This window comes from Aythya marila (assembly GCF_965140915.1).
Source record: "Aythya marila genome assembly, chromosome: 1".
In the NCBI taxonomy this organism is placed as follows: Eukaryota; Metazoa; Chordata; class Aves; order Anseriformes; family Anatidae; genus Aythya; species Aythya marila.
In genome coordinates this window covers 171,761,579-171,782,926 of record NC_139042.1, presented here as the reverse complement: position 1 = coordinate 171,782,926, position 21,348 = coordinate 171,761,579, and the positions used below count along the sequence as shown (strand labels likewise).

General features: G+C 39.5%; 1 protein-coding gene across 3 annotated transcripts in view; it reads left to right on the top strand.

The window, feature by feature from the left end:
- SRGAP1 (SLIT-ROBO Rho GTPase activating protein 1) overlaps positions 1-21,348 on the top strand; it is a 147,950-nt gene that overhangs the window by 103,017 nt on the left and 23,585 nt on the right. The window contains exons 7-15 of one of the 3 annotated variants that reach the window (XM_082777447.1): positions 2,089-2,310; positions 3,103-3,204; positions 5,918-6,115; positions 6,236-6,320; positions 10,601-10,628; positions 13,648-13,681; positions 17,047-17,107; positions 17,266-17,343; positions 18,917-19,051. In XM_082777447.1, the coding sequence (XP_082633573.1) occupies positions 2,089-2,310; positions 3,103-3,204; positions 5,918-6,115; positions 6,236-6,320; positions 10,601-10,628; positions 13,648-13,681; positions 17,047-17,107; positions 17,266-17,343; positions 18,917-19,051 (943 nt within the window). Of the gene's footprint in view, positions 1-2,088; positions 2,311-3,102; positions 3,205-5,917; positions 6,116-6,235; positions 6,321-10,600; positions 10,629-13,034; positions 13,138-13,647; positions 13,682-17,046; positions 17,108-17,265; positions 17,344-18,916; positions 19,052-21,348 lie in introns of all 3 variants that reach the window. The other 2 variants (XM_082777446.1, XR_014318941.1) reach the window with 2 other exon arrangements.

Genomic DNA, 21,348 nt, shown 5'->3' with positions numbered 1-21,348 from the left:
AGAGCTAGTTTTTAGGTAGTGGTTTGTTTCTCTTGAACACACAGATTTAAGTATGGTAAATAGGTTGAAAACTCTCTTTCCTACCCTTGTGCATGTGTCTGTCTTTCTGTCTCTCTGTCTTTTTCTCTTTTATTAAATAAGGAGGAAAGGGAAGGGAACATGATTCCTAATGAGTTGTAAGGGTTTGTAATAGCTGTGCAGGAGGGATGTGTATAAACATGGTATACAGACAACTGAATTCAAACTGCTTCTTTACCCAAATGCATCACTTGGCTCTTGAGTTCTGCAGGGAAGGATTTTAAGTTGTGGCTGGGCATCCAGGAGGGATGGAGGTAGGCAGAGGCGGTGTGCTCCCTGACTGCCCTAGACATACATTGTCCTCTGCCAGGGACAAATCTCTCCTAAAACTGCAGCAATTTCCAGCAGACACCCTATGAGATGAGAAATTTTGGCTACTTTCCTCTGCTGCAGAATGCTTGCCAACAGATTTCTGGTCAGTTTGACCCTGGACCGAGTCAAGCCTAAGCACACTTTTTCAAATAAAGAACACTTCTTTGTACGCAGCTGTTAGCAGACTGATGCTCCAGTATGGGGGTGCCAGAGAGGTTTGCAGTGCTCCTGCCATTACCTGGAAGCTCACCGCGCACAAGCTAAAGATACTATTATCTCTAATAGTATCTCTGCTATTAAGATACTATTAAATGGGGGGAAGAGGGGATTAAGAAAACAATCACTTGATACACTTCTGCTGCAACGCTTTAAAAATATATTCAGCCATTCCGTTAAAATATTAACTGGTAATGAATAATGCAAATGTAGGGTGTTTAAAATTCAGGAACAAACACAATTTACATTTTACCAATTAGGTTTCAATTATATTCCAGGGTTATTCTCATCCCTAGAAATAAAAGAGATAAATTATGACTCTGCATTTAGTAATGATGTGTATTGCTGGCTCTGTCTGAGCATGGGAAATAAGGTGTTTACAGTAAGTACGCTTGTACTGTCAGGGGAAAGGATGTGAAACTGTTGGCACTGCATCGATGGCGATGATTTCACCCGGTGTGCTGTGTTCAGCCCCGGAGCACTCAGCACCAGAGGACATGGAAGTATTAGAACAATTCCAAGGGTGGGCCACAAATGTGATCAGAGGGTTGGAGCACCTCTCCTGCGGAGACAGGCTGAGGGAGCTGGGGTTGTTCAGCCTGGAGAAGAGAAGGCTCCAAGGAGACCTTACAGTGGCCTTCCTGTACCTAACGGGGGCCTGCAGGAGAGCTGGGGAGGGACTCTGTCAGGGAGTGTGTTAGCTACAAGGAGTAACGGCTTCAAACTAAAAGAGGGGAGATTTAAATTAAATATTTGGAAGAAATTCTTTACTGTGAGGGTTGTGAGGCCCTGGCACAGGCTGCCCAGAGCAGCTGTGGATGCCCCATCCCTGGAGGTGCTCAAGGCCAGGCTGGATGGGGCTTTGGGCAACCTGGTGTGGTGGGAGGTGTCCCTGCCATGGCAGGGGGTTGGAGCTGGGTGGGCTTTAAGTCACTAATGGGGGAAGCAGTTGTGGTTTTGTTTTTGTTTTTGTTTTTCTGTCATGGCACATACATGGTTAGCAAGAACTGATTCATTTTCAGTTAGGTGCTAGCATTGACTTAGATGCGTAGGTATATCAAGATATATTTAAATAGATTATCTGAGGCTTACATGACAATAATACTTTACATGTCAATAATACTTTACAGTATTGTAAAAGTCCAGCCCACTTCTTGCTGGAGTCCCAGAACTTTTCTATGTAAATGCAGTCATTGCACATCTGTATCAGATAAACAAATCCAAACATACATGTATTGCTGTACTTGTACACTTGATCTCTTTTCCAAAACTGTCCTTTAATTTTTGCAATAAAATTAGGATACTAAATGCTTACTGTTTTGACCCTAATACCATGTTTTGATGTACAAGATATTTTGTAGAATACTTTGAAGACAGAAAAATTTCTGGACATAAAATTTTAGTGATAATTTATGGTTTTGTGTATTGGAATGGTGTTCTTGCCTTTTAACTGGTTTTCTTCTCCCTTTTTTCTGTTATTAGTGTTGTGATCTTGGATACCACGCAAGTCTGAACAGAGCCCTAAGAACATATCTTTCTGCAGAGTATAACCTTGAAACTTCCAGGCATGAGGGACTAGACATCATTGAAAATGCAGTTGACAGCTTGGAGCCACGAAGTGACAAGCAGAGATTCATGGAAATGTACCCCACTGCTTTTTGTCCACCAATGAAATTTGAGTTCCAGTCTCATATGGGTGATGAGGTCTGTATAGTGACAAATATCCCCACAGTGGTTATTTCTCTTCCTATACACCAGGATAGAAATTTTATCCCCTTTGACAAAGACACAGAATGGTAACAGCTGCTATTGCTACCCAAAATCAAGTAGATCAGCAATAACCTTTTGCAAAACTTGCAGCACTGTTCTGAGCTTCTTCAGAGTTCCCAAATAAAAGGTGTTGTGTGTTATTATATTCTGTATCACACATTATGACATATCCAGAAGATTTGCTGGTGAGCCTGTGCTCAGTCCAGCACCAAGGTAAGTAGTGACTTTATGTTTTCACTACCTCTCTCTCCTGTAACAGAACTTGTGATTGTTATTTGAGAGCAGCTGGAGATCTCCAAGCCGTGCCCACTGAAATGCAGCCCTTTCCCTTTGTTCTCCATTTTATCATCTGGAGATTTCAAGAGTACGGGGTTTCCCAGCTGTGCCCTGTTCTTGCATTCCAAAGGCCAGTAGCAAAGCAGAATGCAGAATCACCTGTGTACATCTTCACAGGAAGGGAACTCCAGGGTTTGCATTGCTGTATGACAGAGAAGCAACACAAAGCAGCCATACAAACAGGGCTGTGCTCTGTAGTCCTAAAATGGGGTGTGTACTTCCACACCTCATCGCATATAAATGCTTTAAATGTAGATGATTACGTTTTATTGTCTGCTTTATTGCATTTTAGTGGCATTGATAGGAATTCACCTCATGTTAAGGAGAGCAACCAAAGACTTGAATTTTTTTCTTCTTTGTATCTCACAGCTCTTTCTGATTCTTTATTAGGTTTGTCAAGTCACTGCCCAGCAACCTGTGCAAGCAGAGCTTATGCTTAGGTATCAGCAGCTACAGTCACGGCTGGCCACTCTCAAAATTGAAAATGAGGAGGTAAGGTCTGTGTATGCATGGCCTATGCATCAGACACTATTTTCAGGAAGATGCATTGTTCTCTACCTTGTCAGAAGCACGTAAACAACACTAAAATGGCTCCAATCTATATGAGCTGTCGTAATTTTAAAAACAAATACTGGCAAATATGCTAAGTTAGAACCATGATAGAAAAAGCTTATTATATACCTCTTTTTTTTTTTTTTTCTGTTGGAGACATTTCAGGGGATGTAAAAGAATGCAGGATTTGGCTTGCAGTAAGCATGGCTGTTTGCCTGAGCCAAGTATACTAACAAACCAGAACGAAACAGCAACATGTGTTGACTGCATATGTATTGTTCATTGTCCTTTTCAGGAGAGGTTTGAGGTAATTCAGTTTCAGCTAAAACATATGTATATTCATATGCTTCTATACATCTGTCTCCAAAATTATTTTAGTCTGTTTTCACACTTTTATTTATCAATCGTGAATAATTATATGAAAATATGAAAATAAATTTACTGTGTAAATAACTTTCAACAGAGAAAAAAACACCTGATGTTTTTTTCCTAACCATTTTATTTATTTACCCACATATTTCATCCAGTAGTTTTGATTTTTAAAGGATCTCTTGTATTTTAGAGGGTGCTTTTTTCTTCTTTTTTTCTTTTAACCAAATGTTTGCTTCCAGACACTCAAATGCTACTGCTCTTTTGAATTATTGAAATAACTCGGTTCTTCTATAGCTGTTCAATTTTAGAGAACCATTGAGCTGAAAAGAGTTAAAAGAGTTGAAACAGGCTGATTTTTTTTCCCATGTTCATATGCCCATCACTTCACACTACTTCCTGAGACCCATTTAGCCTGATGTAGAACTTAATTTGGAAGATCACTGGCAAAGTGCTATGTAGAGGCTCCTTTGGTAGCCAGCTTTGTGGATGTGATAAACATGGAAAACCACAGAATTTGCACTTAGTCTTTTCTTAGGAGATTAAATATGCATCAGATATAAAACTACCACTTTTCATGCCTGCTACAAAATGGTCAAATAGGTTGAATTTGGAGGCAGTTCCAGAGGTGTTAAAAGAAGTACAATTCAGGAATTAATATCAAGTGTCTCAAAGGTCTATGTTTCTGAAGTCCTACTTGTTCAGCTGGTTCAGATGTTGTATGTTTAACTACCTAGAGATACTGATATGTGTATGAATGCTTCACTTGTCAGAATTTTCTTTGGCTTCTTTTAAGCGCATGTAGATCCTTGTCTGCTTTATAGATGTTTGGAAACTTCATCTTTTACCTTTCCGTGTGGTTATAGTACTAAGTTCTATATTTTGCGAGTGCTTCAGTGAAAACTTGCAGGGCATGTATTTTTTTGGCATGTTATAGCATATAGTTCTGTGGCAGAAAGCCACTGAGCACAGTTACTGTCTTCTGTGACCACGCTCTGTCCAGTCCCCAAATTACTACTTCTGAAGGTCAGAGGAATTTGGACTGTCTTTTGTGGTAGCTGAGTCAAAATCTGTTATGCTTTCAGCTGCAGCTATTTATAAACAGGAGTACTGAATGCCTGCCGTGGGAATAGCTCACCTAGCAAAATGCATTTTTTGTAAACTACAGAAATACAATGCTGTTCTCTTTCTTCTGCTCCAGCAGTAGAGAGAGGCCCCATCGTGGCTATAAATTGAACTTTTATCCAATTTAAGGCAGTGTTAAAGGCCCTCAGTTTAAATGGGTATCTTCAATTAAAGTACAGGGATGTTTTTGTGTTCGTGTGTGCTTTTTTGATAAGCTTTTGGGATTTGAGTTTTTCTCATTCTGTGTCATGTCTTGAATGCCTAGAACAAAATAGTAATGCCTGTTAGATTTGTATGGTAGTCTTTAAAAAAAACACAACACTTGAATTCAGAAAGTGTCTCAAGGTAGCAAAGACAAAAGGAACAAGAGAGGTATTTTTCACCAGTGAGTGTAAGGATATAGAGGGAGAAATCATGTTGGCAGGCATAAGAAGGTTATTTTCCTGCACTGGAAGTATGTGTAGAAGTGTGCATGAGTCAGTTGACTCTACTAAAAAGTCTAGAAAAGCAGAACTGGGAGGTAAATTACATCCTTGTCAGTCTTGCCAGTTACTTTTATTCCAGTGCTAGTGGAAACACTGCATCCTCTGTTCCAAGGCATTCATCCCTGGGTTTCCATCATGGCTGTGCTCCATAGGAAGTGCTGTGAGACTGGTGTAAAATATTCTTTCTCCAGCCCTCTCCTCCAGCTGTGTCCAGACATCATTGCCCTTCATACCACAGTGCAGTGCCATGGATTTTTAACATGGAAGAATATGCTCTGCTAGCCAGATGCTTTAATATGCAAGTTGAAACTAGCAGATTCAGGCATATGCTGAAGAGTTAACCCTTCAGCACAGCCTGTCATCTCTATTTCCCGTTGCCCCAAATTGGGGACCATAATCAAATCACATCACATTTCTCTCACATACAGTCAACACAAGAGTACATCAACATTTATGGATTGTACCATGGTAAAGCAGAGAACTAGATGTGAAGCCTAATGATGTTATTTTTGTGTTACATAGATATCTGGTTTAGTACATTTAATTTTTCATGTTCACACAACACCGTTTGGGCAAGTATGCCAGACCATTCGTTTAAGTAAAGAGCTTCCATTCTAGGCTGTTCTGGTACGTATTTATCTTTCCATTTGTTAAGTTGTGCTTTTTAATACCAGGTTAAGAAAACAACAGAGGCTACTTTGCAGACAATACAAGATATGGTCACCATTGAAGACTACGACGTGTCAGAATGTTTCCAGCACAGTCGCTCAACAGAGTCTGTGAAGTCCACAGTCTCTGAGACATATCTGAGTAAGCCTAGCATTGCAAAAAGAAGAGCTAACCAGCAGGAAACCGAGCAATTCTATTTCATGGTATGTTGGTTGCTTCCTCATTCATGTGATAACAGATCAAACACCTGAAGTAAACATTGTGCAGAAATTCCTGGGATTTAAGTCACATACATAATAATAGATTGATCTTCATCTCTACAGAAATTCAGAGAATATTTGGAAGGTAGTAATCTCATCACAAAGCTTCAAGCAAAGCATGACTTGCTGCAGAGGACACTTGGAGAAGGTAAATATCACACAACAAACCTAAAAGTGATCCCAAAGTATACACTGAAATTCAGGATGTATGCTGGAGGAAGTGACAGAGCTTAAAGCTCAATTGTCCACTCAGCATAGATTTGATTTTTAACCAGTCATACTTTTGATGAAGTGGTAAGACTGCACACCCTAAATCAAATCTATTTCTTCAACAGATACTTATTTCCACTGTGCATATGTTTAGACAAGTGACTATATTTGGAGATGGAACTATTGAATGAAAAACCTCATGTCTGAAAGGAGAGCTAACACGATCAATGCAGGGTGATTTGAGAGCTGTGATAAATGCACTACTTCCCCAGGATTCCTGATGACTTGTTTTTTTTTAAGAGTTAAGGGAAAGTGATATTTTTCAAGCATGCAAAATTATCCAGGATACATATCTTAAAATGGACCCACTAGTGCAACATTTCTGAAACATGGACATGAAAGTCCTTCTTGCAGTGTTACAGCTCAGTGAAGCATTTATGAAAGGTAATAGGTTAAATCCTGACCTCACTGTTGTTCTTCACCTACTTCCAGTACCGAGACTCTTACAGACTTACTTAATGTGAGATTCTACAAAGTATTTTCTCATTGTGAATTGGAATGAATGAAAACTAAATGCGTAGCTCTATACCTGCTGATTATCATTATTGCATGTACAATTATTTGAATCTTTACAAATTATGATGACAGAGAATTATCCATTGTCCTGAACACACTCCATAATTTTTAAAAAATACATCTTAAAATGCAAACCAAATGAGCAGATTCCCATAATTAAAAGGAAGTAAAAATGAATTGGGACAGCAATGAATCAGGCACTATGCATAGTTCTAGCCCACCTCTTAGCAGCCCTCCCAGCAGGCACTTCCTTATGGACCAAAGGGAAAAGGAAAATCATACCACATGCCACACAGAGTGCTACAGACTTGAGAGGAAGTGTATTACACCACAAAGAATAAAAATCCTCTCCTGAAGGTTAAAGACTGTAATTCAAAGTTCAGACACGAGAAAGGAAACTTTTTCTCTGAAGAGTAACAGGATATGTCAATTTATTTTCTTTTTACTGCCAAAAAAATGTGTTGTTAATCAGACAATTTTCTTGCTTTTAATATAAAACACCAGATCCAAAAATCCAGTTGTGAAGGTGCCTAAAGAGCTATTAACATTTCTGTGGCTGAGACCCAAACAAAGCCCTTGTCCAGGGAGTAACTAAGCATGAAATAAGCAGTGTTTTCTTGCAGGGCTGGACTGTAGAAGGTAGTAACTGTTTTCAGACAGCTAATTATATTATATTCTTTCTCGTAGAAGTTTTCATTTAGTAGGATTTGGTTCCAAGTGCTGAGAAGTTTATTCCCACAAAAAAACATGCGGCTATGTTGGTCAAAAATGAGGAATTTTTTCCTCCAAATGCTCACAAAAATGTATTTGGAAAAATAAATATTTTTAATTTGGAAGCCCAGTAAAACACACGATCATTTACTGAAGGGAGAAGAATAAAAGGCAGTAGAATCCTTTGCGTAATGCATGTGGGAAAGAAGTAAGGGAAGAGCTATATCAAAGGAAATCCAAAGAAAAACTGCTCAGCGGGATGTCTTAAGTGATAAATTGCTGTCAGACTCTGGGCAGTTCTGCCGTGCTCGGGCATGCTCGGGCTGTTCTGTTTGAAGCATTCCCTTTGACCCAAGCAGCTGTAACCCCAAGTCGTTTATTTCTGTTGCCCACACTGTTTTTGCACATAGTTGTTATTCTATCACCATGCCATAGAAATAGTATCGCAAATGTATACATGCACACTCAAAGCCAATATTTGGAGCAAAAGCCACCATTCCTGTAGAGTTAAAAATTTTGGGTACCCCACTTTATTGAGGTATGTCTTGCATGACAACACACATGCCTGGGAAGGAAGACCTGGGATCTGTGCATGCCTTGAATAGGGATAATTGAAAGGATAGAGAATTGAAAGGGTAGTAAAATTACAAATATTAGTAGTATTAGCTAGTATAGAAAATATTTCTTTTTAGGAAGTGAACTAACTGCTCCCCTCCTCCACTCAAACTGCCTCTTCTGGAAACTTTCATCTCAGCAAGACAGCTGACAAATGGGCGGAGATGGAGGAGAGGGGAGAAAGAGAAGAGAAGAAGAATAAAAGAGGAGAGGGAGAGGATGGTCTAAACAGTAATTTTCTTTGGCACACTCTCTCTTGCTTTTATTCAAAAACACGTGGTGTCCACAGCACTGACAGCATTTGGATTTTGTTCCCGCTGATCATCTAGCTACTACACCATTGCTCTTCATGGACACTGCAGATGCATTTTCATGATCTGCATAAGGAAGATAGATAAAATGCTCTGTGCTGAGTATGCATGTGCAAATTTGGAACAGTAAATGAGGAATACTCAAACAAAATTGATACTATACATAGGAAGCACACTTACATCCATGTTAATTCAGACCCAAGGCACATCTATTGAACCAAGCAAAGAGAAATGCAAAAAGAGAATAAGCAGTTGTAAAAGAAATTGACTCTATGTCCCAGATAGTTTTTACCCTCATTTATTAAATATCAGAGATGTGTTTAAAACCTCCAGACTTGGGATTTGTAACATCTCTTGCTTAACTAGCACTTATTATTGGAATTCTTAGTCTCAGTGAATTTCCCTTGATTATATGAGCAGGGAGAAGTTCCTGATTTTCCCTTTCCATGTCACTAATTATTTAACATACTCATTATCGCTCTTTTTCACCTCTTTAAAATAGGTGCCAACAAACTTTGCACATCTTATCAATGCCAGAGATTAATTTTTTTTCCAAGAGCTTAATATATTTTCAGAGGAGGGCATTCAGTACTGTGCAGTATTTCATGTGCACCAGGAGATTGCCAGATAATATTACTTTTGCATATCACTGATTTTTGTTCTTTTTGCTGTATTAAAAGTTTGGGGTTTTTTTTTGGTGTCACTTTCAAATTCAACAGGGATCGTAGAGCTAGTCCAAGTGATGCTCAGAGTGATTTTCAGAGTCAGCATAGTTATCTGTAGTTCTACTAGCTGCATAGGTATTTAATTCTTCCTTCCCTAATATCTGTTATTTGAACCTGTCAATACTGACTTCAATTTGCCATTGTGTGTCTTCTTCCCTGACATTGGTAAACACATCTGAAGGGATTCACAGTTTTTTTTCATGACTCAATAAAAAAGTATTTTAGCTATTTGCACAATTTTCTACCTCCTTAGCTGCTGTGATATCCCTAAGACTTCAGTAAATGTATTACATAAGTGGTTCGGATGGGAAGGCTTGAGTAAATGACCATTACACTTTTGTCATGATGAAAATAGACCATTTAATTCCATTCAGTTTTCCTTTTCTTCACTTATTTTTGATCAGTGATAATATTTTGCTATTCAATTCATAGCTGTTTAGTTACGTGTTAGCCTCTTGTGAAGACATTTATCAGAGGACCTTGCATTTCTGAAGAAGTTAATTCCACTGATTCTCCTTTACCCAGTATTTTACTGACACATTCAAAGAATTCTAGTAAATTTACAGGGTGCGATCTCCCTTTGGGAAAACAAGACTGGTGGGAACTTACCATACCAGGACCATCCTACTGTTTGATTATTTTGCTTCTCATTATCATGCATTTCCATGGGGCACATGCCTGACTGACTGGTCTGTTGTTCTGCAAATGTTATCCATGAACCTTTCTGGAGTACAGTATTTGCTTCTGCACAGTTCCATGCAGTTGTCACTCTTATGTCTGTGTTGCATAATTTCCCAGTGATAGTGTTGTATTTTTTTCCTGCAGTTACACAAATGAAAAGGAGTCTTTGAGCAGCAACCCATCAGAGCTTTGTATTTTCTGCACTGAACAGGTTTAGGCACAAGGCACCAGGGGAAATGTAATCTAATACTGGCACAGCTCTACCTCTGTACTGATTTAGCCAAAGAAAATACATTCGAAAAACCAATAGGCATTGTTTGGAGTTTTGCTTCAAATTATTTACAGTATCAAATGATCCTTTATAGTGCGCAGGGTTCTTAGAAGTTGTTCCATAACATGGATTATGTTTGGATTTTAAATGCAGCTGTGGAGATGGTAGATAACCGCATTGCCTTATTAGTTGTATAATTGTCTATCTTTTGCTGGTAATGTGAGCGTTAGGGTTAAAAGCAATTTACCAAGCATAATTTAGTTACAAACAACTGAAAATCTACCTAAAACATGCACATTTTTGTTTCCTGTTTATTCAACTTTTCTAGGTCACAGGGCTGAATACATGACAACAAGGTAAGACATTTTTATTTAACTTGGTTTAGAGAGCTACAAATGGAAAATAAAATAGAAATCACACAGTATAAAGCAAGTTCCTAATGATGTGTAACATTATTGTTGTTGTTACTTAAATTGTGTACAGGCACTGTGTGTTTTAACATTCAGCATTTTAACATTTCAGCATTCTTGTGAGCTGCTTAGGCCAGTGTCAGTGATGGGAGAGGCAGGGAAATCATTGAAAATATTTGTGAATTTGGACATTGCAGGTGGATTTTTGGTGCTAGGAAAAAAAAAATCTTTATTGAGCAGAATGCACAGTTCAGAAGAAAATACCTGGTTCCCTCAGTATCCATGCATTTGATACTTAAATGGGTCTACACCTTCACAGAAAAGAAGGGAGACTGTGTTAGGTCTCCCCGCTTTGTGCAGCACATACATTTTGGTTGTGTAATGCCACACCTGTGAGGCTGCTTCCAGACATAAACACAGACAGGCATGCTGCAACCCCGAGGGCATCAGACTGTGAGTTTGCAGCTGCCACTTTCCTATATTGCTGCTTCTGGGCACCACCTTTCCTGTACTGCTGGCAGCAGGAACATCCAGACTAACCTTCCTGGTCTCTTTCTTCCCTGCCCTTTCCAGTCAATACATCCTTGCTCAGTGCCTTCTCTTGCTACTTTTTGTTTCCTGGATAGGAACGACTTTGCTGCCACCCCATATCTTGAATTAAAAACAAAGCAAAGCAAAACAAAACAACTATAACAACAAAATGAACAGAAGTTTTGCCCTTCCAGCTAAAAATTTGGATCAAGCTTTGGCTCTGCATTTGCTAGACCACTTGGTTTTGTATAATTTCTTCTGTGTGGCCCCCATGTTCCTGGGAACATCTCTACAGACTTAAGAGCTCCTTTCTTCCTCTTCCCACTGATTCATTGTCCATTTCAGCTCCATCAGCTGGACTTACTCACCTTCCTTCCTTACGTGACCCCGGTTGAAAAGTGGTGACAAATCGGAGCATTCTTCCCAATTGCTGACATTGATTTTGAGGCTTAAACTCTGACCCCAGATGCTACCAGCAGTACCTGGAAGTCAGCAAGGTTATGCCTAATGAGAAAAATGTTCTTCCCTGACTCCAACTTAGGTGACTCATTAGGCTCACCTCATCCTAAATTCATTGTTCTGTAAGCAGAAAGAAAACAATGGATCTAGGCAATGATTTTACCTTGGTGAAGTGGAGGAAGCCCTGTTAACTCCTGTCTTCTCACACCCGGTCACTAAGAAAAAGAAGCTCTGAGGGAGAAGGTCCTCCCCATATGATCCTTGGGACAAGTTTCCCCACTCTGGGTAGCACCTATCCATTACCCCAGGGTTTGGTTAAGTTTCCAGTCTGTAAGACATGCAAATGATAATGTTCTTCAAGATCAAAGTTAAAATGTAGAAGGGAAGAGGGTATTCTTAAAGATGAATTTTAAATAAATAGCAGGTAGTACAAGAATGGACCAGAGTCCCACCACTTCATGTTTTATGATTTGAAGTAGTGCTCCTTACTGTTTCCCCAAAACCTTGTAATTTTTTACTGATTCCTGAGGAAGCCATAGAAACATTGGGCTGCTGATGCAGGGGCACTAGAGAAGCTGTTGGCATGGGGAGTGCCATAACACTCACAAAATAAGAAAAATATTTATTTCCTGTAATCGCTTTCAGTCGTAGTCATCACATGCGTAACATCTAACATGCAAGGTGAATGTTTTGCAGACCAAAGTTTTGTGTGTTGTTTCTTTTCTTTTTTTTTTTTTTCTGCCAGGCTGCTTTTGTTTATTTGTTCTACATTGATAACATCCTTTTAATTCCTTTTAGCTAATTTGCAAAGTGTTTCTTTCCCCGTGTAAAGATGCTGATGGTTGTATGTGGAAGGTTAAAGCTGCGTACTGTTGCTGGCTCAAGTTGAAAATGCAGAGTTTGGTTTTGAAGCATCTTGGGAGTGTGCTGAGTGGTTTCAATTTGAATTTGAAGCTGCTCTGGCAGGTAGTAACTTTTCTGCTTGAGGTGTTTCGAGTGCCCCATGTCCTGCCGCAGCTGGCAGCACCAATTCCAGTGTTGGCTGCACATTTCGTGCATGACAGTGACAAGAAATGGCCATTGCAGTTGTGCCTTGTTTGGAATAAATGTGTATGGTAAAACTGTAAAACAGTCCATAAAGAATGTCAGTATTTATCCATAAGTAATGCATTTTAATGGGGGAGTTCTTCACTCTTTAATCATTGTGTTACAGTTAAATTTGATGGAAAGTGTCTGCTTGATAAGAAATGTGTTTATTTCTCCCTTTGCAATGCGCTGTTGTTTTGCCGTGACTTTACAAACATTTCATTTTATTGTATGACTTAATTCTACTTGCTCAGTAATCATATTCCCTTCCCTTAGGCCTCCAAATCTTCCCCCTAAGCCCCAGAAACACAGGAAGCCCAGACCCCGATCACAGTATAGTGCTAAGTTGTTTAATGGTGATTTGGAGTCATTCATCAAGGTACTGGTACCAGCCACTGGAGTGGCTGATCTCAACACTTCCTACTATAATGGTCACGGCCTCACGTGAGCTGAGGCAGATCATTATGTTTAAGTCTGTCCTGGGGCTCTTTTCTTTCCCAGTTGATCAATATAATACTTCCTGAAGTCAGAGGGAAAGAGGAGGATTCATTTCTCACAATAGTCTCCCTACAGTTTTGGTAATCAAGTAGGGATAGGATTGGCAGCCTGGTGTTATTAGGAAACAGCATCATATAGAAAATAGGGGATATAGCGGTGTACCCCACAACTTGGCACAGTTTCTGGCTTGCCATTTTAGTTACATTCAATATTCGAAGTCTATGAAGAAGCAGTATCATCCTGGGTTTGATATCCAGCTTTTGATTTCCTTTGACTTTAGGAATTTATTATATTGCGTGAAATTGTGATCACCACTATTACGGATCTTATATCTTTGCTGTATTTACTATCTTCTTCTTTCTCATACTTTTATTTCTAATAATGCTTCTAGCCGAGGCCGAAGGAACTCTCACACAAGACATCAGGTATAGTTCTGGTGAAAAGAGAACCATCTCTGCCTCACTCTCGGGTTTCATTCACGCCTGGCTCAAAATTAGTTCTTTCACTAAGCTGAAGGGGGAAGTTTGCATTAAGAAATGATATTACGAGTACAGCAGGCAAAACTGAACTTGGCATAACTGCGGAGTGATTGTAGTCTTAAATGATGGATATTCCCTTATTCATTAACAAACACCTCCCCATCACAGTCAGTTAGTGGTTTTGGACACCAGCTGACAAAGATAAAGGAAAGCAAGCTTCAAAAAATATGTAGCAATACATTTAGAAATGCAGTGAATGGAATTCCTGACTGCAAGCTCTGCAAACTGAATTTGAATGTTACATGTGTCCTTTTTTTTCTTTCTGTGCAGCATAGTTAGCAGCAAATATTTTGCAAAACAAATTCTGTGCTCAGTGGCACCAAAATAGTTTAGCTGTCTTTGAACTGAGCTTTCAACCAGCCTCAGTACAACTGTGTGGAAAAACTATGATTATTATTATGCTGGTGGTGCTGTGTTGTGCAAAGACTTCCAGGAAATCATCACATGGTGCCAGAGATTAATATCATGAATGGTTTCTTGCTCAAGGGAGAAAGTAAGGAGAAAAAAAAAACAATTCCACAGCAAAAAGGCCCTGTATTAGGGAAGAACAGAGGAAATTTGGAGAAATGCTACCCTGTCGTTTTCTCTCATGCTGAAGAGGGTTGTACCACATGGCAATGTGGGTGACAGAGCTTACTTGTAAGCGGAGAGATTTCTACATAGTCTTTCAAAAGGAAAAAGTAGGTAGCCTTATGACAGATCTGGCAGTGTGGGAGCTAACCTATGAAGTCGTCCCTGCACAAAGAACAGGTCCTTCCTCATAGGGATGTGTCATTCTGACACACATGCGGGGTTACAGCTAGTGAAATACAAATTGCTTTTTGTTCCATTTTTGCATCATCAGATACAACAATTAGTCCCAAACATACAGTCACTGACTACATACATCAAATTAAATTCACAGTAGCAATAGGGTCACTGTTCTTGAATTTCACCAACACAAATTGTTACTTCAGACTTTTTCTTGTCATTAGATCCCAAATCCAAAGATTTTGGTTTATGTTATTTAAAAGAATCTCTTAACTATGAAGTTGTATGTGGTTCTGAGCAGACTCCCCCAAGAAACAAGTAAGAAAGTAATATATTTGTAATTTCTTACTGCAAACACCGTCTCTTCAGAGGCTTTACATTTATTGCATGAACCAGTGTACTAACAGGAGATACGGGTGCATGTTGGGCATGTTTCTAATACTCTGCTTTTGTGGAGGGCCAGCGTGCTCAATGTCTGTGAAGATGACTGTGTATTCCTCATTTAGCAACTGACCTGTTCCATGTTTGTTTGGGTTTTTTTGTTCATCTCTTGCTGAATCATGACACTACTCAGAAAGATATTAGTGGTTCTTGGCTAACCAGTGTTTGCTAGGTTTTGATCTAAAAGATAAACAAGCCACAACTTAAATAGCATCATTACTGTTACAGTCTTTTGTAAACCCCACTAAAACAATATGCAGTACACAGAAAAACAGGAGTTAGGTTGCCTCAGGAATTGCATTGTTTCATTGCTTCAATGTGTGTTATTTTTCAAACGCTTTTTTTTAGCAGTTGGCTTTTCATCTACTTGGGCTTAATTCATAAACTTCCTGTTAGTGTAATTTAGCATGAAAATGAGAAGGACTAGTAAGAAAAAATGTGTATGCTGAGTTACAGGGTGCCTTTGAATTCATGATTTTATAATACAGACTAGTTTTATATTAAACTTTCAAATGAATTAGTCAATTCTCTGAGCGCTTACATATTTGAAATTCATTTGGAAAGAAAAATTATAGCTTCTAAGATGAGAAGTTTGAAGGTACCTATTATTTATGAAACAGTAATTTTTTCCAACACAAGCATAATTTTAATCATATGATTTGTATCTCTAATAGATATTTGATAACTTGTAGTCATTAATGTGCATGGGGTAAAACATCCATTTTTTAAAGTGCCAAAACAACTGAAGGACCGTGATGGTTCTTTTGGAAAATCAGCAGTTTGAAGGAAAAAGACAGCTCACTGAAAATTAGTGTGTAGTCATCCTCTCCCCCTACCACCACCAGCATTTTTTCTCCTCTATTAAAACACCTCTATTTAACTAAAGATGTACCTATAAGCTGGCTGCTGGACCATGGCTGAGATCCAGAGCTTTGATTCATTATTGGTCTATTCTCCCACGTGCCTGGTGACAGGACGAGGAGGAATGGGCTAAAGTTGCACCAGGGAAGGTTTAGGTTGGGTATTAGGAAGAACTTCTTTACTGGAAGGGTTGTCAGACATTGGAACGGGCTGCCCAGAGAAGTGGTGGAGTCACCATCCCTGGAGGTCTTTAAAAGACATTTAGATGTAGAGCTCAGTGATATGGTTTAGTGGAGGACTTGTTAGTAGGTCAGAGGTTGGACTCAGTGATCTTGGAGGTCTCTTCCAACCTAGAAGATTCAGTGATTCTGCCAGTTGAAGGTGGGGAGGAGCAGGCTGTGACGTCCCTTTCCCAATGCCTTTGTGCTGAAGGGGCAGCTAACCAATGTTCCTAACTCAAAGTGGCTGCAGTTCACCATTCAGTGTATTACCAGAGTTAGTGCAGCCTGAAATAATGTGCCAAGACATTGTCTGCTGTATTTTAGGATACAGAAATCAGGAGGGAGGTCAGGAGGGAGACAGCTAGTAAGTACCCCACGCAATGTCATTGGGTAGCTCATCTCCAAGAACTTTTCTGATAGTCCAGCAGATCCAGAGAAGGCTTTGTCAACTGCTTATTGACAATAACTTTTAGCAAACAAAAAGAGCACCTCCAGGAATTAGACCCTATGTAATTAGGCCCACGTAAGATTTTTTCCTCTGGGGAAAAATGGGGTAAGTTAAATAAATGCAGAAGGATCATCTTCTTCATGGAGTATTATTGTCAATAATAAACTAAAGGCAAATTCACTGCTTTAACTCATTTTGCTTCAAAAATCTAAAATAAATGCATGAGCTTAGATGTCACATACAGTGTTAGCCAGATACAGTGACAGAGTTAGAGAACAAAGTTTGTGAATTTCCTGATTCAATTATTTTCATTAAGAACCTTAATCCTTTCTCTTCACCTGTTCCTTTCCCTCCGTCCCTAAATGGGATGAGAATTCTGTTAGAAATTATATATTTTCTTATGTGTTTTTTTGGCAGCACTGTATGTCCATCTGGATTGACCAAGAAAACCCATTTTCACATTCATTCCAGAGTAGGGAGGTTTCCTTTTTCACATCTGCAGTACACTCTTTCTTCTCTTGCTTTTCCAGGATTCAGGACAAGTCATTCCTCTCATTGTGGAAAGCTGTATCAGATTTATCAATTTATATGGTAAGCAATGGAATGTGTTATGACATATCATTACTGAAGTTAGCCGTGCATGTTTTGCATGATGCATTTACAGCTACAGCTTTTTTTTTAAAACTAGAGGTGAAAAGTATTTATAAAATAGATTAATTTCCCACCATTGTCTCCCATCTTTGCTGCAGGTCTTCAGCATCAGGGAATTTTTAGAGTGTCTGGTTCCCAGGTGGAAGTCAATGATATTAAAAATTCATTTGAGAGAGGTAATTGCATTTTCGCTTATTCAAGCTCCTTAATATCTGACACTTAAAATGTTTTTAATTCTAATTACTTTCTTGTCTGTTTAAGAATTTTGTTCACTTTTTGTATTACACCTTAAACTTTGCACTGTCATACGCTTAAAGGTGAAGTATAGTGATGACACGTACATGTTTTTCTCATACTATGTCCCAGGAGCTTGGAGATGTTTTTGTGTAGACGTTCATGTGTCTCTTGGATTAGTCTTTTGTTATGGTAAACTGCAAGGAAAAGTTAGTCTTTATTTTATTGTAAAGATCCTCAAAAAGGAAAGATTATGTTTTTAATTACATTCAAGAGACTACTTAATGCAATTTGAGAATGCTGTTACTTGATCTTCTGGAATATGAGTGCTCGAGTTCCTAGTCCCTCTGCCAAAGTGACATCATGATCAGTGCAAATACAGGATCAATGCAAATACAGGCTGTGAAAGAGCTGTTCCATTTTTAACCACGGTTTTCGTTCCTCAAGGAAACTTCAGCCCCAGAGGAGGAATTATGGGAAAGATACCAGGAATTGAAAATGATTTTTTACACATGAATGTAAAATGCAACAGCAAACCTAGGATTCCTCTGCTAGGGGAGACAGGATCCAGGGCATTTCCAATCCAATCCCCTACTTACATTAAAGCAACACTAGTTACTTAGTTTTGTTTGTTTGTTTGTTTCATCTTACATTCTCTTTTCATGGGTTTTGGAACCTTTTTTTTTTTTTTTTTTCTTATTAGTTTCCAGAAGAAACTTTTGCAGATCATCTGCTAATGAGAAAACTCTTCAAGGAATAAACCTTATGACTAAAAGCATGAAAAAAGATGCCCAGTATTTTTCTCGCTAATATTAGTTGCATATCTTGTTCAACTTGATCTGGTCCTTAACAAGATAGATGAAGAAGCTGTTTTTACATGCTAAGTGAGGGCGTGTTCTCCTGCATTACAACTTCTGCATCTGCCTTGTTGTTCACTGCTTCTAGGTAGTGTTAGTCTGGAAAGTGCATACATTTTAAAATGTTTCAAAATAAAGATTAAGTCTTTAAAATAGGTCAGTCAAGGGCCTTAGGTTTTCACTTTCCATAAAGTCTTTTCACTAAATGGTTGTAAATATTCCTGAATGCTTTAGTTTTAAATAATGAAGACAAATTTGCAATTCAAAGAGTTAGATAATCCATTTGTTTTATGTAAGCTCCCAAAGAATAGTCTGAGAAACTCTATTCAGTTAAGAACATACAGCTTTTTTATTTTACTACTAGTAAATCATAGGATGTTCATAAATACCTGGTTGGAAGTTCAGGACTTAAGAGATCACTACGTTATGTAACGTAAAGGAAGCTTTATTTAGGCTACTGTTTTCAGTGTAATTTCTACAGTGAAAGGCCTGGGATTTCTAAAGCAATGTTTATTATCTTACTTGAATGCTTGTCTTGTCACCTCCCACATAGTAAAAACAAAAAACCAAAACAAACAAACAAAGTCATTCATTTATAAAAATGTTGCATGCAAGAATGCTCCTGCATGTGTTTGATTCACTTTATTTACTTTTTAAGGTGAAAATCCTTTGGCAGATGACCAAAGTAACCACGACATTAACTCAGTTGCTGGAGTACTGAAGCTCTATTTCCGAGGGCTGGAAAATCCTGTCTTTCCTAAGGAAAGATTTAATGATCTTATTTCTTGTATCAGTAAGTAGAAACCTCTCTTTATTTCTCAATAGAATTTTACTTTCGTATATACAATAGCAGCCTGAAAAGGGAGCTATCTTCACAGATTTTTCTGAGACAATTTGTTTGCCATCTGTAACAGTCTGGGTCAGTTATTAGTCATACTTGCAGCTGTGGTTGTTCCCTTTTTCCAGTGGGATTAATGTACAGTGCAACTCTTTGTTTAATAGAGCAGGAAGAAAACCTTTTGGTATACAGGAGATAGTTAAATTTATACGCATTATTATTTTCTTCTGTGCACTGAGGCAGACGGAAGGGGATGAAGTCATGACCATGCAAACAGTGTATGTTACATTTCACAAAGGTTTTCATGCCCTACAGCTTGGAGTCAGTGCTGGTGAATAAGTAACTAGTCGCTTGGCATTGCATGGTTCCTTTGTTGTGCTTAGCTTAAAAACCCAGGTCCAACCGACAGGAAAACTATTCAGTGCAAGAACAGAAGGAAGCAGCTGAATATTGTCTGCAGAAGAGCCCAGTCTGCCTTCCAGCACACAAGAATTGCCAAGTTGTAATGGGATGCCCAAGAGGAGCAGCGTATGGGTCTGTGTGCTGCTGGTGTTCATAGCTGGACGCTGAAAGGTTGTAGTAATTTAGGAAGTTCTCAGTGGATGGCTGAATTGCTGTGGCATGCACAAAACCTTTTCCAGTTCACAGATCCCTGCAGATGTTCAGGAGGTGTGAGGCCAAACCAACCGTCAGTAGGCTTTCTGTTCCCTGCGGGTCCATCAGAAGTAGTCAGAGGTCCTAGCTTTGTGGAAGAATTTCCTCCTCTGAACCCTTCCTTTGTAAACTGCTTATTTCAGCCAAATGGAGCCAGTGGACAGTTTCACAGGTAACAAGGGCCAGTCCTTTTGGAATACTAATCAGGGCAGGCTCTCTGAACTGTGCCATTTTGGCAAAGGAGACAGCCCCGCAGTCAGGACAGCAGACTGGTGTGTTCCCAGTGTCCCAGGCTGGCGAGCAGATGGGCTTTTCTGCTCCATGCCAGGGGGAACCCCACACGTGTGGTTTCCTTCCCAGACAGGGAGGATTGCAGTAATTCAGCCTGGAGGTTACGAGTGTGTGGATTGCTGGGATCAGTTCTGTGTGCAATGTTACAGTTTTTGTCCAACAGACCTGCGTGATTTTCTGCGGCTGTTGCTATTCACAGCCTCAGTGGTTCTGAAGAGTCCTGAAGGACCTTAACACTGCAGTTGAACAGTCTGATACCACACTAAGGAGGATGCTGAGACAGGCACCCTCATTTTGGAAAGCATAATCTTGGTACTGCCTGAGCTTAGCTTTAGCTAACCATAATGTCACAGCCCAGAAAATGTCTGTGAGTCATAGAAATTGAAATCTAAAGTGAGATCGTTTTGACTGAGTGATTTTCAGCATGACGGGGTGATGGAACTTTACCTAATAATTCTGTGCTGATTTCCATAACTTGTGGATGAATTAAAGCATGTCTGCTGGTAAAATGTATTGATTTAATGGCTTCAGTTGACAGAAAATCTACCGCATTCTTAGATAAGCTGTTCAAAAGATTAATCACTTTCATCATTAACATTTGTACAAGATTTTCTTTTCAAAATTTCTGCTATCAGACTCTACCCTTTGGATCTCTTTATGACTCCATTATTTTGACTAAGCAATAGGAAAATTGAGATGGTGATTCTTATATGTGGAGATAGTATATGTGTTTTTATAGGCCATATAGTCAGTGGAGTTGCACTCCACTGTGTTCATAGAATCATCATAGAACAGGTTGGGTTGGAAGGGACCTCAAAGCCCACCCAGCTCCAACCCCCTGCCATGGCAGGGACACCTCCCACCACACCAGGTTGCCCAAAGCCCCATCCAGCCTGGCCTTGAGCACCTCCAGGGATGGGACATCCACAGCTGCTCTGGGCAGCCTGTGCCAGGGCCTCACCACCCTCTGAGGGAAGGATGTCCTCCTTATATCTAATCTAAACCTGCCCTCTTTTAGTTTAAAACCATTCACCTTTGTCCTATCACTGCACCCCCTGACAAAGAGTCCCTCCCCAGCTTTCCTGCAGGTCCCGTTTAGGTACAGGAAGGCCGCTGTAAGGTCTCCAGGATGAACAACACCCCCAACTTCCTCAGCCTGTCTCCATAGGAGAAATGCTCCAGCCCTCTGAGGATCCTCGTGGCCCTCCTCTGGAGCATTACAGGGGAAGAGATGTCGCCATCTGATTCTGGTTTAGACTGCCTGTTTTCTGAGGCTCTCCTAAGCCTGGATTATCAGCTCTGTAACA